The sequence below is a fragment of the Bos indicus genome, chromosome 26 (assembly GCF_029378745.1).
Source record: "Bos indicus isolate NIAB-ARS_2022 breed Sahiwal x Tharparkar chromosome 26, NIAB-ARS_B.indTharparkar_mat_pri_1.0, whole genome shotgun sequence".
NCBI lineage: Eukaryota > Metazoa > Chordata > Mammalia > Artiodactyla > Bovidae > Bos > Bos indicus.
The window spans coordinates 17,125,675-17,141,966 of NC_091785.1; the positions used below are offsets into that span (position 1 = coordinate 17,125,675).

Here is a 16,292-nt window from a genome sequence, read left to right on the forward strand (position 1 = left end):
CATGGACTGGGGACAGGGTAGGAATGGTTTCAGGATGATTCTCATAAGGAGTGTGCAACCTGGATCCCTCTAGTGTGCAGTTCACTGTAGGATTCTATCTCCTATGAGAATCTAAAGTTACTGCTCAGGTGGTAACACAAACGATGGGGAGTAGCTATATATACAGATGAAGCTTCACTTGCTCACCTGGCGTTCACCTCCTCAGTTCAGTTCAGTCGCTCAGTTGTGTCCAACTCTTTGTGACCCCCTGGACCATAGCATGCCAGGCCTCCCTGTCCATCAACAACTCCCAGAGTTTACCCAAACTCATGTCCATTGAGTCGGTGATGCCATCCAAACATCTCACCTTCTATTGTCCCCTTCTCCTCTTGCCTTCAATCTTTCCCAGCATCAGGGTCTTTTCTAAGGAGTCAGCTCTTCACATCAGGTGGCCAAACTATTGGCGTTTCAGCTTCAACATCAGTCTTTCCAGTGAGTATTCAGGACTGATCTCCTTTACAATGGACTGGTTGGATCTCCTTGCAGTCCAAGGGACTCTCAAGAGTCTTCTCCAACACCACAGTTCAAAAGCATCAATTCTTTGGCACTCAGCTTTCTTTACAGTCCAACTCTCACATCCATACCATGACTACTGGAAAAACCATAGCCTTGACTAGATGGACCTCTGTTGGCAAAGTAATGTCTCTGCTTTTTACTATCTGTGATTTGAATGAGAACATAGAAAGTGTGATTAGCAAATTTGCCAACAGAACATAGTTTTGTATATAAATAGCTTTGTCTTTGAGGATTAGAAAAAAAATTAATAAAGAAGTAAACATACTCTGTGTTGCTTCATAACTCATTGGGATCAAGGGATAGAATTTAGAATGTAACAAAGCTTGAATCAAGATAAGAGCTTCTTGATAATTACAGATGTCTGTCAAAGGCTAGGACTACATGGACATGTAGTGTAGTCCTGACTCCAATGACTGTCCCATCAACGGAGAAGTTTACTGAAGAGGTTAAATATCCATCTTTCAAGAATTCTGTAGAACTGTTGCCACTTAGGAGAATTTTGAAACCTTGGTTGTGCATTAGAATCACCTGAAGGGCTTTTGAAATGACCAGTACCTGGGCCCAGTCCCAGCAATTCTGATACAATTGCTCTGGGTACGACTGGAAAAAGTCCCAGGTGAGTCTCCTGTAGTCAGGGCTGGAACCTTGAAGTGCAGAAACTCTAAGGATCCTTTCGACTTTGAGATTCTTTTTAATCTGAAAAAGATAAATCCCATTCATTCCCCCAAAGCCTGAATATGGCGCTGAAATCAGACACAAAAATTACTTCAGGGAAGGAAAAAGAATGATTTAAGTGAAACTAAAATTGCTGGAGGTTACCAGGAGGGAGTGTGTCTTAGAGGAGAGGGTGCCTGTGTGGTTGTGGAGAAGGTAGGAGTGAAGCTGAGTGGGGATGGTACAAGGGGAAGTGAGTGGAACTGAAAAGACTGAAAAAAGGTCTGAAGATATACTAAAACCAGGATGGTCCTGGGCACCATTAGAGTGCCCTACCGGCCCCCAGATTAGGACAGCACACAGAAAACCTCTGTTGTTCTAGTCGTTCCCCTTGAAGAGAGAAGATGTCTTGTCTGTACATCTGAATATATCTCACTGACATGCTGAGCAGTTGCTAAGGCTAAAATCTATGTGCACTCTAGCTATTTTTTCCAGTGATAGTGTCTTGCTTGCTTGCCTGGCATCTTGCCAGGGTGCTGGTGCTGGGCTCAGTAGTTTGCTTTGGCATACCTTGGAATCCCTTATCCTACCCCTCCCCACCAACCTCTGCTGAAACTTCCTAGAGTGACTGTGAAGTTTGTTTCTTTGAAGAGCTTCTTAGCAATTCCCTCACTGCTACTTTAACCCCTCTTCCACCATTGTGTTAAACAATCCTGAAGGTGGCTTCACAAATCTGGCTGGCTGCAGAAATGGTGAACCAGGGCTGCCTTTAAAAAGGAGCCTGGAGGTGTTTCCTAATTTCCCTGTGAGGAAGAAACTGTAGGCATGCTGCCCCTACATATCTTCACAATCTCTTCTAAAAAGAGAAGTGTATGCCTGGTATATGTTGAGTTGTTTGCAAAATAGCACAGAGAAAATCCCTCTGAAATCATGGGAGAAAGACCCATGGTTGTACATATTTTTTTCTTTATATTTATAAAGAATACATTGGATACAGTCTTTACCCACTGTTACCCCTAAAAGCCTTCACAGCTTCTCTCTCTATTTTAAGAAAATATCAGCCATTACGTGGGAGGTAGCAGTGATTTTCAAAGTGTGGCCCCGGGACCAGCATTACCTGGAAACTTGTTAGAGCTACACATTCTCTGGTCTCACTGCAGACATACTGAATCAGAAACTCTGAGGGTGGGGTCCAGTGGTTTTCCTTTAACAAACCTTTCTGGTGATTCTGAGCAGGTTGATGACTGAGGCCTGGGCTATAGGACTATAGAAACTATATCCTTAGAAGGTTCTCTAAAGGAGTTAGTTATACAGAGTTTGCCCTCTGACACAGGACTTAATAGGAAAACTGCAAGCAGAAGAAACTTCAACTGCCATTGAGTCAGGGTGGTGAGTGGGTTTGACATTTGCTTAATAAAAAAAGGTCATGTGGCAGGAGAGAAAAGCTGCTAACAGAGAAGAGTAAAACAAAAAGAATCAGAATGACAAAGCAGTGGGCAATCCAGTTAACTCTTGTCATTACAAAACTAGAAAGTTCCTATTCAAGTGACTATAATTGCTAATGTATATACATACATCGAAAAGAATTTTAAGCTATGAATTTTTTTAATATGCTGCATTTTGTTTCACCTTGGAGACATAGCTTGTTGTGAAAATATTTTGTCAAGTAAGTCTAGTCAGTTCTTAATTGACGCTCTGTGTTGACAGGAAAATAGAAATTTGCTGAATTTTAAAAGCATGATTTTGCTGCTATTAATACGTAATTGGGATTTTGTGGTAAATGATCACAGATGCCAAAAATGTGAAAAGAGTTATAATCTTAATCATAACCATATTGGCCATAACAACAATAATAATAATCATAGCTACATTTACCATTTATTGAGTGCCTACTGTGTGCAGACACTGCCGTGTGCTTGGCTCTAGGGATAAAGTTGTGGATACGCAGACCTGGTCCTTGCTCTCTGAAGCAATGGTTCCCAACCTTGCCTGCATATTAGATGCACCAGGGAGCCATTAAAAAATAGCAATGCCCAGGCTCCACCTTGATGATTCTGATTTAATTAGTCTGGGATGGGATTCGGGGGTTGGTATTTTCACAAAGTTCTCCAGTGACTTTAATGTGCAGCTAGAATTGAGAATTACTGAGAAGGCAATGGCACCCCACTCCAGTACTCTTGCCTGGAAAATCCCATGGAAGGAGGAGCCTAGTGGGCTGCAGTCCATGGGGTCGCTGAGGGTCGGACACGACTGAGCGACTTCACTTTCACTTTTCACTTTCCTGCATTGGAGAAGGAAATGGCAACCCACTCCAGTGTTCTTGCCTGGAGAATCCCAGGGACTGCGGAGCCTGGTGGGCTGCCATCTATGGAGTCTCACAGAGTCGGACACGACTGAATCGACTTAGCAGCAGCAGACAAGGTAGAAGATTTCAGCATGTAGCTAATGGATTGATTGATTTTTGTTTAGTCGCTAAGTTGTTTTTGACTCTTTTGTGACCCTATGGACTGTAGCCTGCCTGGCTCCTCTGTCCATGAGATTTCCCAGGCAAGAAAACTGGAGTGGGTTGCCATGCCTTCCTCCAGGGGATCTTCCAGACCCAGGGATTGAACCCACATCTCTTGTATTGGCAGATGGATTCTTTACCACTGAGCCACCTGGGAAGCCCAGCTAATTAATTACAACAGCCTTAAGCGATGTGAAGAAAACATCTAGAGTGCTGTGAGGAGTGCCAGTTGGTGTGGCGTTCATGGACGGGGTTTCTGAGGCATCCTTGAGGAGGTGACTTTCACCTGCACTCTAGAGAGAGTGGGAAGAGAATGTTCCAAGCAGAGTTAAAAAATTGTGCTAGGAGCCTGTCGCAGGGGAAGAAAGGTGAAGTGAGAGCTGAAAGGAGGCAGAGTGAGGGAAGAGAGGAGATAAGAGAGGCTGGAACCTGGGGAGGGGCAGAACCTATGAGATACATGAAGGATTGTGGTCTTAAAGTAAAGGGAAGCTATGAAGGGTCTTAAGTAACTAATGGGTTTTGTGATCCTATAGAGACTTTGAAAAGTTCACCCTGGTTGCAGTGTGGAAAACAAGTTGTTGAGAGGCAGGAGTGTATGCAGGGCGGCCAACCTGCCATGGGAGGAGGTGGTGGTTGAAGTAAGAAGGTGGCAGAGTGGTGGGGGGGGAGAGGGCATCAGAATCTTTGGGCGGTCGAATCCCAGGACTCGACACAACTCTCAGTTACATTTGCTGAATGGGCAGCTCTTTGGATGTGGGCAAGGATGAGGAGGGAGTGGAGGATGATGCCATTACTCTTGGTTCACAACTGGATGAGTGGTAGAGATGCTCACCGAGGGCTATGGAAAGCTGGGTGAGGAACAGGGAAGGGGAAAGCATGGATTCCATTTGGGCAGAATAGATTTGAGGTACCTGAGTGTCAAGGAGACAGTTGAAATATTAAGAATCCGTGTGTCTGGACTATTTCCCACATATGGATAGTAGTAACTGAGCCCATGGGGCTGGTTGGGATCACTCAAATCATTTTTTTCATACAGAGCTCACTACATCTTCACATCAGCTTCCCAAATTAAGTGATAGATGTTTTAAAATTTTTAGTCTAGAAAATGAAGACTTAGAAAGGTCAAGGAAGTTGCCCAAGTCACAGAGCTAGTTAAGAGGCAGAACTGAGAGTCCATCCTGTAGGATGATTATATAATCAAAAACAAGGAAATAGATGGATTGTTACCTAATCGTAACCATTAGGTAATCGTAAAATACTTTTCTTTACTCAGACTGACTCACTCTCAGGGACAATGTAGTTAACCATGCTAGCTTAGAAAGGACAAACTAAATGTGTAGTTCTTTCTACTACAAACAAATCATTTGAATCTATTATTCTTGGTAATTCAGCGAGAGAATATTCCATGGAGTTTATGACTAAGCTCTGGGATCCAGATTTGGGACTTACTGCCCAAACATCTGTCCTCTTGCTTCCTACAATACATACAAACTGAAGTTGAGTTGCCTGGCAGCTCACTAAAAATAGTCAGAACCATAGAGTTGAGAAGTTAAAACACATTTGGAGAGATCAAATAAATCTCCCCTTTTCTTGAGGAAAAACACTGTGTACTAGAAATTCAAATCAATCTTATCCATTCATTTATTCAACTGACATATGGAATACTGACACAGACCAGATCCTTTGCTGATTTCTGGAGATCTAAAAACGTGTAGTGTTCTCAAAGTGAGTTAGTCTCATAGAGGAGACGGACACAGACAGACGCCGAGGAGGGTATTTAATCTGTCATTAGAGAAGGGTTAAGAGACTTTCAGGAAGACTTCCTGGAAGTGGTGACATGTACACTAATTATCCTCAACTCCAATTTCTTCATAAGTTAGGAAAAGATAAAGAAGAGAGGAAAGAAGAGTGCTTCAGGCAGAATAAAGAAGCAAGACATTTGGCAGGAGGGAAAAGCTATGAAGATACAAAAGACATGAACATACGAAAAAGAAGGGCCAATTTAAAAACTAACACTTTGAACTACACATAATTGTGTGGGGACTTGACCTTTAAATTGTGGTTAAAGAGTTTAACTTTTATTTTGAGACATATGGGAATCATTGAAGAAGATCACACTGGTGGCTGTCATATAACTAGGTTTGCATTTTAGGATGATAATGCTAGCTTCAAAGTAGAGGATGGCTAGGAGAGGAAGAGCCTAGATGTGGAAAGGCCTCTACAAAGCTATTGTAGAAGTCGGGGAAGAAATAGAGAAAGGATTTGGGAGATATTTAGTGGGTAGAATCAATAAAAACTTGAAGTTTGATTGAAGGGAGAAGGGAGAGTCTAGGGAGACTGGGGGCATGATGGTGACGTCCATGGAGCAGATCATGCAGAAGAGGGAAATTTAGTTTTAGGCATGGTGATTTTGGCTGTCGAACATTAAAGCAGGTATGTTCAGTAAGTGACTAGAATTACAGATTTGGAGCTCAAGACAAAGTCCTGGACTGGAGAGACAGATCAGGAGGTCATCACAATAAAGCTTGGGGAACCATCACCATTCAGCTGGTTGTATGTGTATGAAAGAACATGAGCCAAGTTTCCAAGATGGAACACTGTGGCACATCTCTGTTGAAAGAGTGTGATGAGAAAAAGATGCCAGGAAAGTAAGGGTCAGAAAGATAGGAGGACTACAATAAGAGTCTGGTATCACGGGAGCCAAGAAAAGGGAGAGTTTGTGTAATTAACACTATCAAATTCTATAAGAAATGGAAAAACATCCATTGGATACTTGTGTGAGTGGCTTTAATAGAATGGTGGGACAGAAGCCAGGTGTTGTGAATCAAAGAATAAGTGGGTTGTGGAGTTTGGCATGCACAGAGTACAAGGAGGCAAAAACAAACAAACAAACAACAAACAAAAACAAGTCAGAAGTCAAATCTTTAGAACTGGTGTGGCATGGATCAGTTCACTGGGGATACTAAAGGCAAGAGAAGTGGAATAAATGTATCAGCGCTGTGTAAAGGTCTAAGAAAGGAAGTGGCCTTTCTCCACCCAGTCCTGAGAGACAGTGGTAAGCCAGCCCAGTGGTGTCTTTGTTATCTAATTTAGCTATCTCCCGCCTAAAGATGGGTCTTACTAATGTGGCATTCTCAGAGGTCATTTCTAGGAAACAAAGACTTTAGCAGAAGATGGAGTAAAATTTTCCTCTTCAACTCTTGCATTCCCTAGAGTCTTTGGGTTTGTAAGAATCTTTATAAAGAATTCAACTATCTTAGCCATCATTTCCAAAGACCATAATGTATGGTTCCTAGTATGGTATCCTTATGTGGTGTCCTGAGCTTTTGCTGAGTGAGAGACACTTTCCCCTCCATTCAGCACATTATTATGATTCCGGAAAAGAGAAAGCACATGGGATCTGTCTTATCTGTTTTGAGCCCCTAGAATTGCTTCCTTGTTTGGCTGCACCCCTCCTACCTCTGTGAATCTGAGCAAATAAGAAAACAGACCTCTTGGGTGTGAGCAAGAAGTGCATAGACGGTGCTGTATCCATGGTCTGTGGTCTCCGCATTGCATCCATATTCTACAGGAAGCCTGTGTCTCATTGTTGTAGTTCAGTGGCTAAGTTGTGTCCAACTCTGTTCCACCCCATGGACTGCAGCACACTGGGCTCCTCTGTCATCCACTAACTCCCAGAATTTGCTCAAATTCATGTCCATTGAGTCAGCGATGCTATCTGTCTCACTCTCTGCCACCCCCTTCTCCTTTTGCCTTCAATCTTCTCCAGCATCAGAGTCTTTTTCAGTGAGTCAGCTCTTCACATCAGGTGGCCAAAGTATTAGAGTTTCTGCTTCAGCATCTGTCCTTCCAGTGAACATTCAGGGTTGATTTCCTTTAGGACTGAGTAGTTTATGGCATAATACCACTATTGTTTAACAATGATCAGCTCATATTTTTTTACCTTGTAGAAAAATCATGGCAAGAAAACTTGGTGAACATGAAATCATAGTGGGGGGTTAGTTTGATTAACTTAGAGGAATTATCCTTCGTCACTATGGAGAAAGAACTTTCAGGGAAGTGACCATGACCCAAGACGTCGTCTCCTCCCAGACTGCGCTGGAGGGACCCTGCACTGACCGGTTCTTTCAGTTGCCTTTTCACTGCATGCAGATGGCCCTGCCTCACCATATTCTCACATCTTTCTTCATCCAGGATACAAAAGTGAGTAGGATGCCACTTTCTTAGTTGCATTCTGGATTTGAGGAAATAGTCAAGTCACAGGACTGAACATACATTTTTTAAAGTGTGGGTGGTTTTGGTAGGAGCTGTTTTCATCTGTTATGGGTTTATCTTATTAGTTTTGCTCTAAGGAGGACACGCCTTTCTCCAAGGCCCAGGAACCTTTCTCTAACTCCTGCCTTCCACCTCACTAAATGAGTACAGGAAATATGCTTTGAATAATCTAGGGTACTCTCAGATTACCCCTCCCAAATAAGTTGTTATCTGTCACTTCCTTGACAGGAACTACATATTAGTCAATTTAGGATTGAGTTCTCACATTACCATCTGAAGTGCAGGTACTCTGTGTTGATGGTTGAAAAGAGTTGCTTAGATACCAGATGATCTGTGACAGAGTTACCATGGATATTTAGAAGCTTGATCATGCCTTATCCAGAGAGCTGTTCCCTTTTGTATTAATACGTAACAGCAGATATGCCTGAGCATGTGCATACTCAGTTGTGGCTGACTCTTTGTGACCCCCATGGATTGTAGACCGCCAGGCTCCTCTGCCCATGGAATTTTCTAGGCAAGAATACTGGAGTGGTTTGCCATTTCCTACTCCAGGGGATCTTCCCGATGTCAGGGACTGAACCCGTATCTCCTATGTCTCCTGCATTGGCAGGCAGATTCTTTACCATTGGGCTACCCGGGAAGAGATGCCGGAAAAGAGATGCCAAATTGCCCTCAGAATAAAGTTTTTAATCCACCCAAAGCCTGGTGAAATGAGATCTGACAATTTTTCTGTAAAGACGACAAAAGAGATGACATTGATCTGGGAAGACTGAGTGAGTGGGGACCCAGAGATGGCTGCTTGGACTAGTTACATTAGTGAGTGGCTGGCAGGATGGTAGAGAGGGCAGAGAATCAGCAAAGGTGACATCAGATCTTCGACACATCTCCTCCCATTTACCCGATGCCCACTTTCCAGGCTCCTAGCATCTTTATCACTTTAATCCAACTGGAAACCCTCTGTAAATTCTTCTCTTCAACTCAGAACCTTTAGGTTTTCAGGAATTTTTCCTAAGAATTTTTAATTACTAGAGAATAAACAAGGAAGAAAGAGAGGGAAAGGGGAGAGGAAAGAGAATCGAACAAACGTATGTAGTTTTGTAATTACCACCATGATCCAGATGCAGAGTTCGTCCATCATTGCTGAAAGTTCCCTCGTGGACTTTTCGGTCAGTCCTCTGTCCCTGAACCTCTGCCTGCTAATCTGATTGCTGTCCTTCGTTTTGCCTCTTCCAGAATATCGTATAAGTGAAATCATATGTAGTCTTTCGAGTCTGGCTCCTCTCACTTAGCATAATGCTTTTGTGACCCATCCATGTGGCTGCACTCATGAACAGTTTATACCCTGTTCGTTGCTGAATAGTATTCTGTTGTATTACAGTTTGTGTGCTTTCACTAGCTGATGCACACTTGGGTTGTTTCGAGTTTGGGGTGATGAATAAAACTGTTATAAATAATCAGGTACAGGTTTTTGTGTAGACACATCTTCACTCTTTTTGGGTAAATACCTAAGAGTAGGACTGCCTAGTTATATGATAAGTGTATATTTTAACAAGGGGCTTCTCAGGTGGCGCTAGTGGTAAAGAACCTACCTGCTAATGCAGGAGACGTAAGAGACGTGGGTTCGATCCCTGGGTCAGGAAGATCCCCTCGAGGACGGCATGGCAACCCATTCCTGTATTCTTGCCTGGAGAATCCCCTGGACAGAGGAGCTTGGTGGGCTACATTCCATGGGGTCACGCAGAGTCAGACACAACTAAAGTGACTCAGCATACACACCCACGCACACGCACACATGCAGACACACACGTGTGTTTTAACTTCAATAGAAACTCCCAAATTCTTTCCAAAGTGGCTGTTCCATTTTGCATCCCCAGCAGCAGTGTATGAGACTTCCAATGGCTCTGCATCCTTGCCAACATTGTATTTTTTTTGCCATTCTAATAAGTATGTAATATTATATATTAAAAAGCTTTGTTAATATCAAACTTTTAAAAAACATTGTTATTCTGATAAGTAATAAATAGTATCTCATTTTTCATTTAGTACATTTCTTTAAGATAAAGTAATTAGAATGCTTCTAATATGTTGACAGTATTTCTTTTTCTTTAAATTATTTATGTTCTTTGCCCTTTTTTATTTTTTTAATTTATTTATTTTTTAATTGAAGGATAATTGCTTTACAGAATTTTGTTGTATTCTGTCAAACCTCAACATGAATCAGCCATAGGTATACATATGTCCCCTTCCGCTCGAACCTCCCTCCCATCTCCCTCCCCATCCACCCTTCTAGGTTGATACAGAGCCTCTGTTTGAGTTTCCTGAGCCATACAGCAAATTCCCATTAGCTATCTATTTTACATATGGTAATGGAAGTTTCCACGTTACTCCTTCCATACAGCTCACCCTCTCCTCCCCTCTCTCCATGTCCATAAGTCTGTTCTCTATGTCTGTTAAATTCTTTGGTACCATCTTTCTAGATTCCATATATATGTGTTCAGTTCAGTTCAATCACTCAATCGTGTCTGACTCTTTGCGACCCCATGGACTGCAGCATGCCAGGCTTCCCTGTCCATCACCAACTCCCAGAGTTTACCCAATGTCCGTTGAGTTGGTGATGCCATCCAACCATCTCATCCTCTGTCGTCCCCTTCTCCTCCCACCTTCAGTCTTTCCCAGCATCAGGGTTTTTTCAAGTGCGTCAGCTCTTCGAATCAGGTGGCCAAAGTATTGGAGTTTCAGCTTCAACATCAGTCCTTCCAATGAACACTCAGGACTGATCTCCTTTAGGATGGACCGGTTGGATCTCCTTGCAGTCCATGGGACTCTCAAGAGTCTTCTCCAACACCACAGTTCAAAAGCATCAATTTGTCAGCGCTCAGCTTATATGCGTTAGTATATGATATTTATATTTCCTGGAGAAGGAAATGGCAACCCACTCCAGTGTTCTTGCCTGGAGAATCCCATGGACAGAGAAGCCTGGCAGGCTGCAGTCCATGGGGTCGCACAGAGTCGGACACGACTGAAGCGACTTAGCAGTAGCAGCAGCGTGATATTTATCTTTCTCTTTCTGACTTACTTCAATCTGTATAAATAGGTTCTAGGTTCATCCACCTCATTAAAACTGACTCAAATGTGTTCTTTTATGGCTGAGTAATATTCCACTGTTTATAAATTCCACAGCTTCTTTATCCATTCATCTGTTGATGGACATCTAGGTTGCTTCCATGTTTTAGCTATTGTAAATAGTGCTGCAATGAACATTGGAGTACATGTGTCTATTTCAATTTTGGTTTCCTCAGGGTATATGCCTAGGAATGGGATTGCTGGGTCATATGGTGGTTTTATTCCTAGTTTTTTAAGAAATCTCCATACCGTCTTCCATAATGACTGAATCAATTTACATTCCCACCAACAATGCAAGAGGGCTCCTTTTTCTCCACACCCTCTTCAGCATTTATTGTTTGTAGACTTTTGGATAATGGGCATTCTGACTGGTGTGAGGTGATATCTCATTGTAGTTTTGATTTGCATTTCTCTAATAATGAGCGATGTTGAGCACCTTTTCATGTGTTAGTCATCTGTATGTCTTCTTTGGAAAAATGTCTGTTTAGGTCTTTTCTCCACTTTTTGATTGGATTGTTTATTTTTCTGTACTGACTTGTGGTAATTCTGAGGGGTTGTCTTGATCATTGTCTTATCTATTGTTAATGGCTTCATACATTAAGGAAACCAACTATTTCATAGTTGTTACAAACATTTCCCTCAGTTTGTCATTTTTATTTTGTTTATGGCATATTTTGTTGCAGAAATATTTTTATGTTGCTTCTGACTTTTGTACTTCATAAGTGAAAAAATGAGGAGGTAGAAATAAGATAATTTACAAATGAGATGTAGAAGACAGAGGTTGGGGGGATGGAGGGGTGGGCTGTGAGGCTGGGCTACCTGGGTGAGTCGGTTCACCCCATCCCCACTTTGACCACCACACTGGTGATGTATGGCCAGCACAGATTTTCTGTCTTTCTCACCAGCAACACATAACCAAGGCTTGTTGACAAATGCAGCTGCTTTGAGAAAGGACAGAATCCCCAGGGCACAATTCTTCAATTTCAGATATGGGAGAGGATTTGTTTAGTGGAAGCAGTGTGTTTATTGCAGAGACCATCAATACATGAGGTTATTATCCTTGTTGGCTGGGTCACAGGGAATTCCTGTCTGTTATCTCAATGATATCACTCAGCCGGAAACAACTCTGTACTTGAATATGGAAATCCACGACGTCCACAAAGATCTATTGTTCTCCATGCAATCTATGGGCAAAAGAATTCAGGAAAGGCCAGAAGGGGGTGGGTGAGGAGGTAGCTGGTATGGTGGGAGGAAGTGAGAAGGAGAAAGGGAAGGGGATTCCTTTGCTTCCTTATTTCCCATACGCAGATCCTCTGCTATTCTTTGATTTTTGCAGTTATTAACATGTTTAGAGTCAGGCACACCAGTGCAAAGTCAATCAGTTTCTTGCTGGTACCAATCTGAGAAGAGCACAGCCCACAGCAAGAACGGTTGGTGATGAGCTTGAGGTTGGCAGAGTCTGACTAGCAGGAAGAGCTTATTCTGTTCCCCACCCCGGTTCCACTGCCCAAGGTCACTCAATGGGCTCTTCTCATCCAAAACTGAGCCTCTTCAGGGACCACTCAGGATTAACCAGGCTACTTTGTTAGGATAAATGCATTCTTTTTCTAACTAAAGTACTGTGAACTGAGACTAACCAGCTAAGTAACATTTCAAAGAGCAGAAACAAAGGATTATAAACAAGTCAAGTAACTTTCTCTGAGGGCTTCCCTGGTGGCTCAGATGGTAAAGAATCCACCTGCCATGTGGGAGACCTGGATTGATTCCCTGGATTGGGAAGATGCCCTGGAGGAGGGCATGGCAACCTACTCGAGTATTCTTGTCTAGAGAATCCCCATGAACAGAGGAGCCTAGCAGGCTATAATCCGTGGGGTTGCAAAGAGTCAGGCACGACTGAGCGACTAGGCACATATAACTTTCTCTGAAGTCTGTGGTTCAAGAGATCTGTGGAACAGGACTTGGGTATTTATTAACCTGTCTCTGTCTACCTCTCTTTCTGTTCCCACCCCTGTCTCCCTTCCACTCATATTCTCTGTGTCTATATGATTTCCCCTCCTCTCCTTTACTTTTTACCCTTTAACTAATTGACCATCATTGAGGCCTTGAAGTGCATTTTTAGCATTTGTCTACTGACATTATACTGACTTCTTTGACTTAAAAATAGGCAGGAAAAAAACCTCACCAAATTAAACTGCTTTATCTTCAAACTGACTCTGAATTTATCAGATGGGAAAATATGGGGTGGGGGTGAAATTTAAGATCTATTTGAACAGAACTTTGGGTTCTTTTGTGTTGTTTCAGCCAAGAAAGAATGAAGCTGAGTAACTTCTATGCGTCTCATGCAGGACAATAGTTGAGGCAGTGGAGTGGAGTTGGGAGACTTGGATCCAGTCACTGTTCTGCCACTTACCAGCTGTGTGACTTTGAGCAAGTCCCTTAACCTCCCTGGGAACCATAATCCCAGCCTCTGTCTCTTAGCTGCTAGCTTCTGACCATCAGGGACCAAAAGACTCTATATTTGAAAAAGTGTGACATTGTCTGATGTCCAGACAACCCCTTCAGCCAACTCCTCAAAGTCAGTCACGGTTCGTTCCCTTCTGGATAATGAGATTGGCTCCCACATTCAGCATTTGTACTTCACAGCAGGCACAGTCCTATAGTTTAGGGTAACTTGTGTGTGCTCAGTCGCTTCAGTCGTGTCCAGCTCTTTGTGACCTTATGGACTACAGCCTGCCAGACTCCTCTGTTCATGGGATTTCCCAGGCAAGAATACTGGAGTGGGTTGCCGTGCCCTCCTCCAGGCAATCTTCCTGAGCCAGGGATCGAACCCGCATCTCCTGCATTGCAGGCGAATTCTGCAGAGCCACTGAAGAAGCCCCGTGGTATAGGGTAGTGAAAGTGAAAGTGAAGTCACTCAGTTGTGTCTGACTCTTTGCTACCCCATGGACTGTAGCCTACCAGGCTCCTCAGTCCATGGGATTTCCCAGGCAAGAGTACTGGAGTGGGTTTGCCGTGCCCTCCTCCAGGCAATCTTCCTGACCCAGGGATCGAACCCACATCTCCTACATTGCAGGCAAATTCTCTGCAGGCTTCTGCAGAGCCACTAAAGAAGCCCCATGGTATAGGGTAGTGAAAGTAATAGTGAAGTCACTCAGTTGTGTCCGACTCTTTGCGACCCCATGGACTGTAGCCTACCAGGCTCCTCAGTCCATGGGATTTTCCAGGCAAGAGTACTGGAGTGGGTTGCCATTTCCTGTGCCAGGGTATCTTCCCGACCCAGGGGTCGAACCTGGGTCTCCCACATTGTAGGCAGACCCTTTACCATCTGAGTAGAGTGGTGGCTAAAAGCTTGATTTCTGGACCCAGAATGCCTAACTTTAATTCCTAGTCCCTACATTTATATCAGTGTAATTTTGGGCAATCTACTTAACCTATTACTCAGTTTCCTCACCTGTAAAGAGAGAGCAACGAGGATAATAATAGTTCCTGAGACTTCAATCTTATTTGGAAATGAAGTCTTTGTAGATGTAGTTAAGGATCTTGAGGTCATTCTGGTTTTAGTATGGGGCCTAAATCTAATCACTGGTAGATAAGAGAGAGAAAGGAGAGGAAGATCTACTGCGCACAGAGACCGGGGAAAAGGTCATGTGCAGACAGAGGCGGACAGTGGATGATGTAGCCATAGCCAGGGAATGCCAGGAGCCGCCAGAGGCTAGGCAAGGCAAGAAAAGAATCTCTCCAGCGCCTTTGGCCCCATTGACACCTTAATTCTGGACTTTTAGCCTCTGGAATTGTGAGAGAATAAAATTCTATTATTGTCAGTCACCCACGTTGGTGGTAACTTGTTGTGGCAGCCATAGGAAGCTGATACAGATGATGATAATAGTACCTGGAAGGAGTGTTGTGAAGGTTAAATGAGTTGCTGTGTGTAGAGTGCTGAGAACATAATCTGGAATACCGTGAGGGCTCTTTTGTAGGTTGTTATGTATTGTTAGCTCATTGACTCTTACCTAGCAACCCTATGAAGTCTGTACTATTATGAATCATCTTGCATGCAGGGAATTGGAGGATTAGAGACTGAGCAAAGGTGAGGTTATCTGGACTCTGCTCCAGGTTGAGCCACCCCTCAGAAGTCTGTGGAGTTTGGCTTTGGGGTGATGGATCCAGGTGACTTTTGGTTTGGAGGCCCCTCATAAGGATGTACTCTCAGCGAAGATTTAGCAGCTCTGAGCTACCAACGAGAACAGAAGGTATAGAGAAGATCTATCATGATATGGTTCTTACTCCTCCTGGAAGTGTCTTCCCAGCCCTGGTCTTAGCATAGGCTCTATTCTAGCAGAGCCAGGCTCTATCCAAACTTGACTGAGTGGTTGTCCTATGAGCTGACTTCACTGGGGTGCCTCAGCACCTCACTACAAGAGGCAGAGATCTGCCACCTAAAAGACCACACCCTCCTTCTTTGGCGTCTTCAAAGGTCCCTGGTGGTCCCTGATTTACCGTGGTGTTGAATATAAATTATACCAATGATTAGAAAGAAGTCAGATCACTTAGAGTAAGACCAAACCCTCACCAGAACCTGCAAAGCCCTATGAGCAAGGCACCCAGTGACCCCACCCCTGACCCTCTCTTACTCTTTTCCCCTTCATTACTCTTCCAGCCACACTGGCCTCATGCCCAGGTACTGTTCCACCCCTGAGCCTTTGTACATGCAATTCCAGTTACCTTAAATGCTCTTGGCCAAGTGGTGTGCTTGCTGTCTCTTTGTCCCTATCACTTTTAATATCACCGTCTCTGCCTCTTTACCTGCCTTTTCTCATTTCTTAGTGCTTATAATTATTAACATAGTATAAACTTTACTTGTTTTATTTTTTCAAACTAGAATATAAGCACCATGAAATGGAAACATTTGTTTTGTTCACTGCTGTAACTCTAGCCTCAGGCAGGACTAGTGAATAGTGTAAAGCATTGAATAAATAATTGTTGACTGACTAATAGAACAATGAATGAAATAACAACTACAGAACTCCCAAACCAAAATAGGCCAATCCGTTAAATATCTAGAGGTAAGCACATGAAGAGAGGAGTACAGGAACCATTGAGCTTTGAAGCATATGGAGGGAAGCATAGCCTCCTATTGAGCTTGAGTTTGAATGTGACAAGGAAAAAGATTTGGTGGAGA

At 43.2% G+C, this 16,292-nt stretch overlaps 1 protein-coding gene across 4 annotated transcripts in view; it reads left to right on the forward strand.

Moving 5' to 3' along the window:
* The window catches only part of ENTPD1 (ectonucleoside triphosphate diphosphohydrolase 1), a 104,461-nt gene that overhangs the window by 33,017 nt on the left and 55,152 nt on the right, over nt 1–16,292 (forward strand). The window contains exon 1 of one of the 4 annotated variants that reach the window (XM_070780563.1): nt 10,142–15,363. The exons of the other annotated variants lie outside the window; for them this stretch is intronic. Within the exon in view, the coding sequence (XP_070636664.1) occupies nt 15,312–15,363 (52 nt within the window). The 5' untranslated portion in view covers nt 10,142–15,311. Of the gene's footprint in view, nt 1–10,141; nt 15,364–16,292 lie in introns of those variants that run through there. 4 annotated transcript variants of the gene reach the window in all.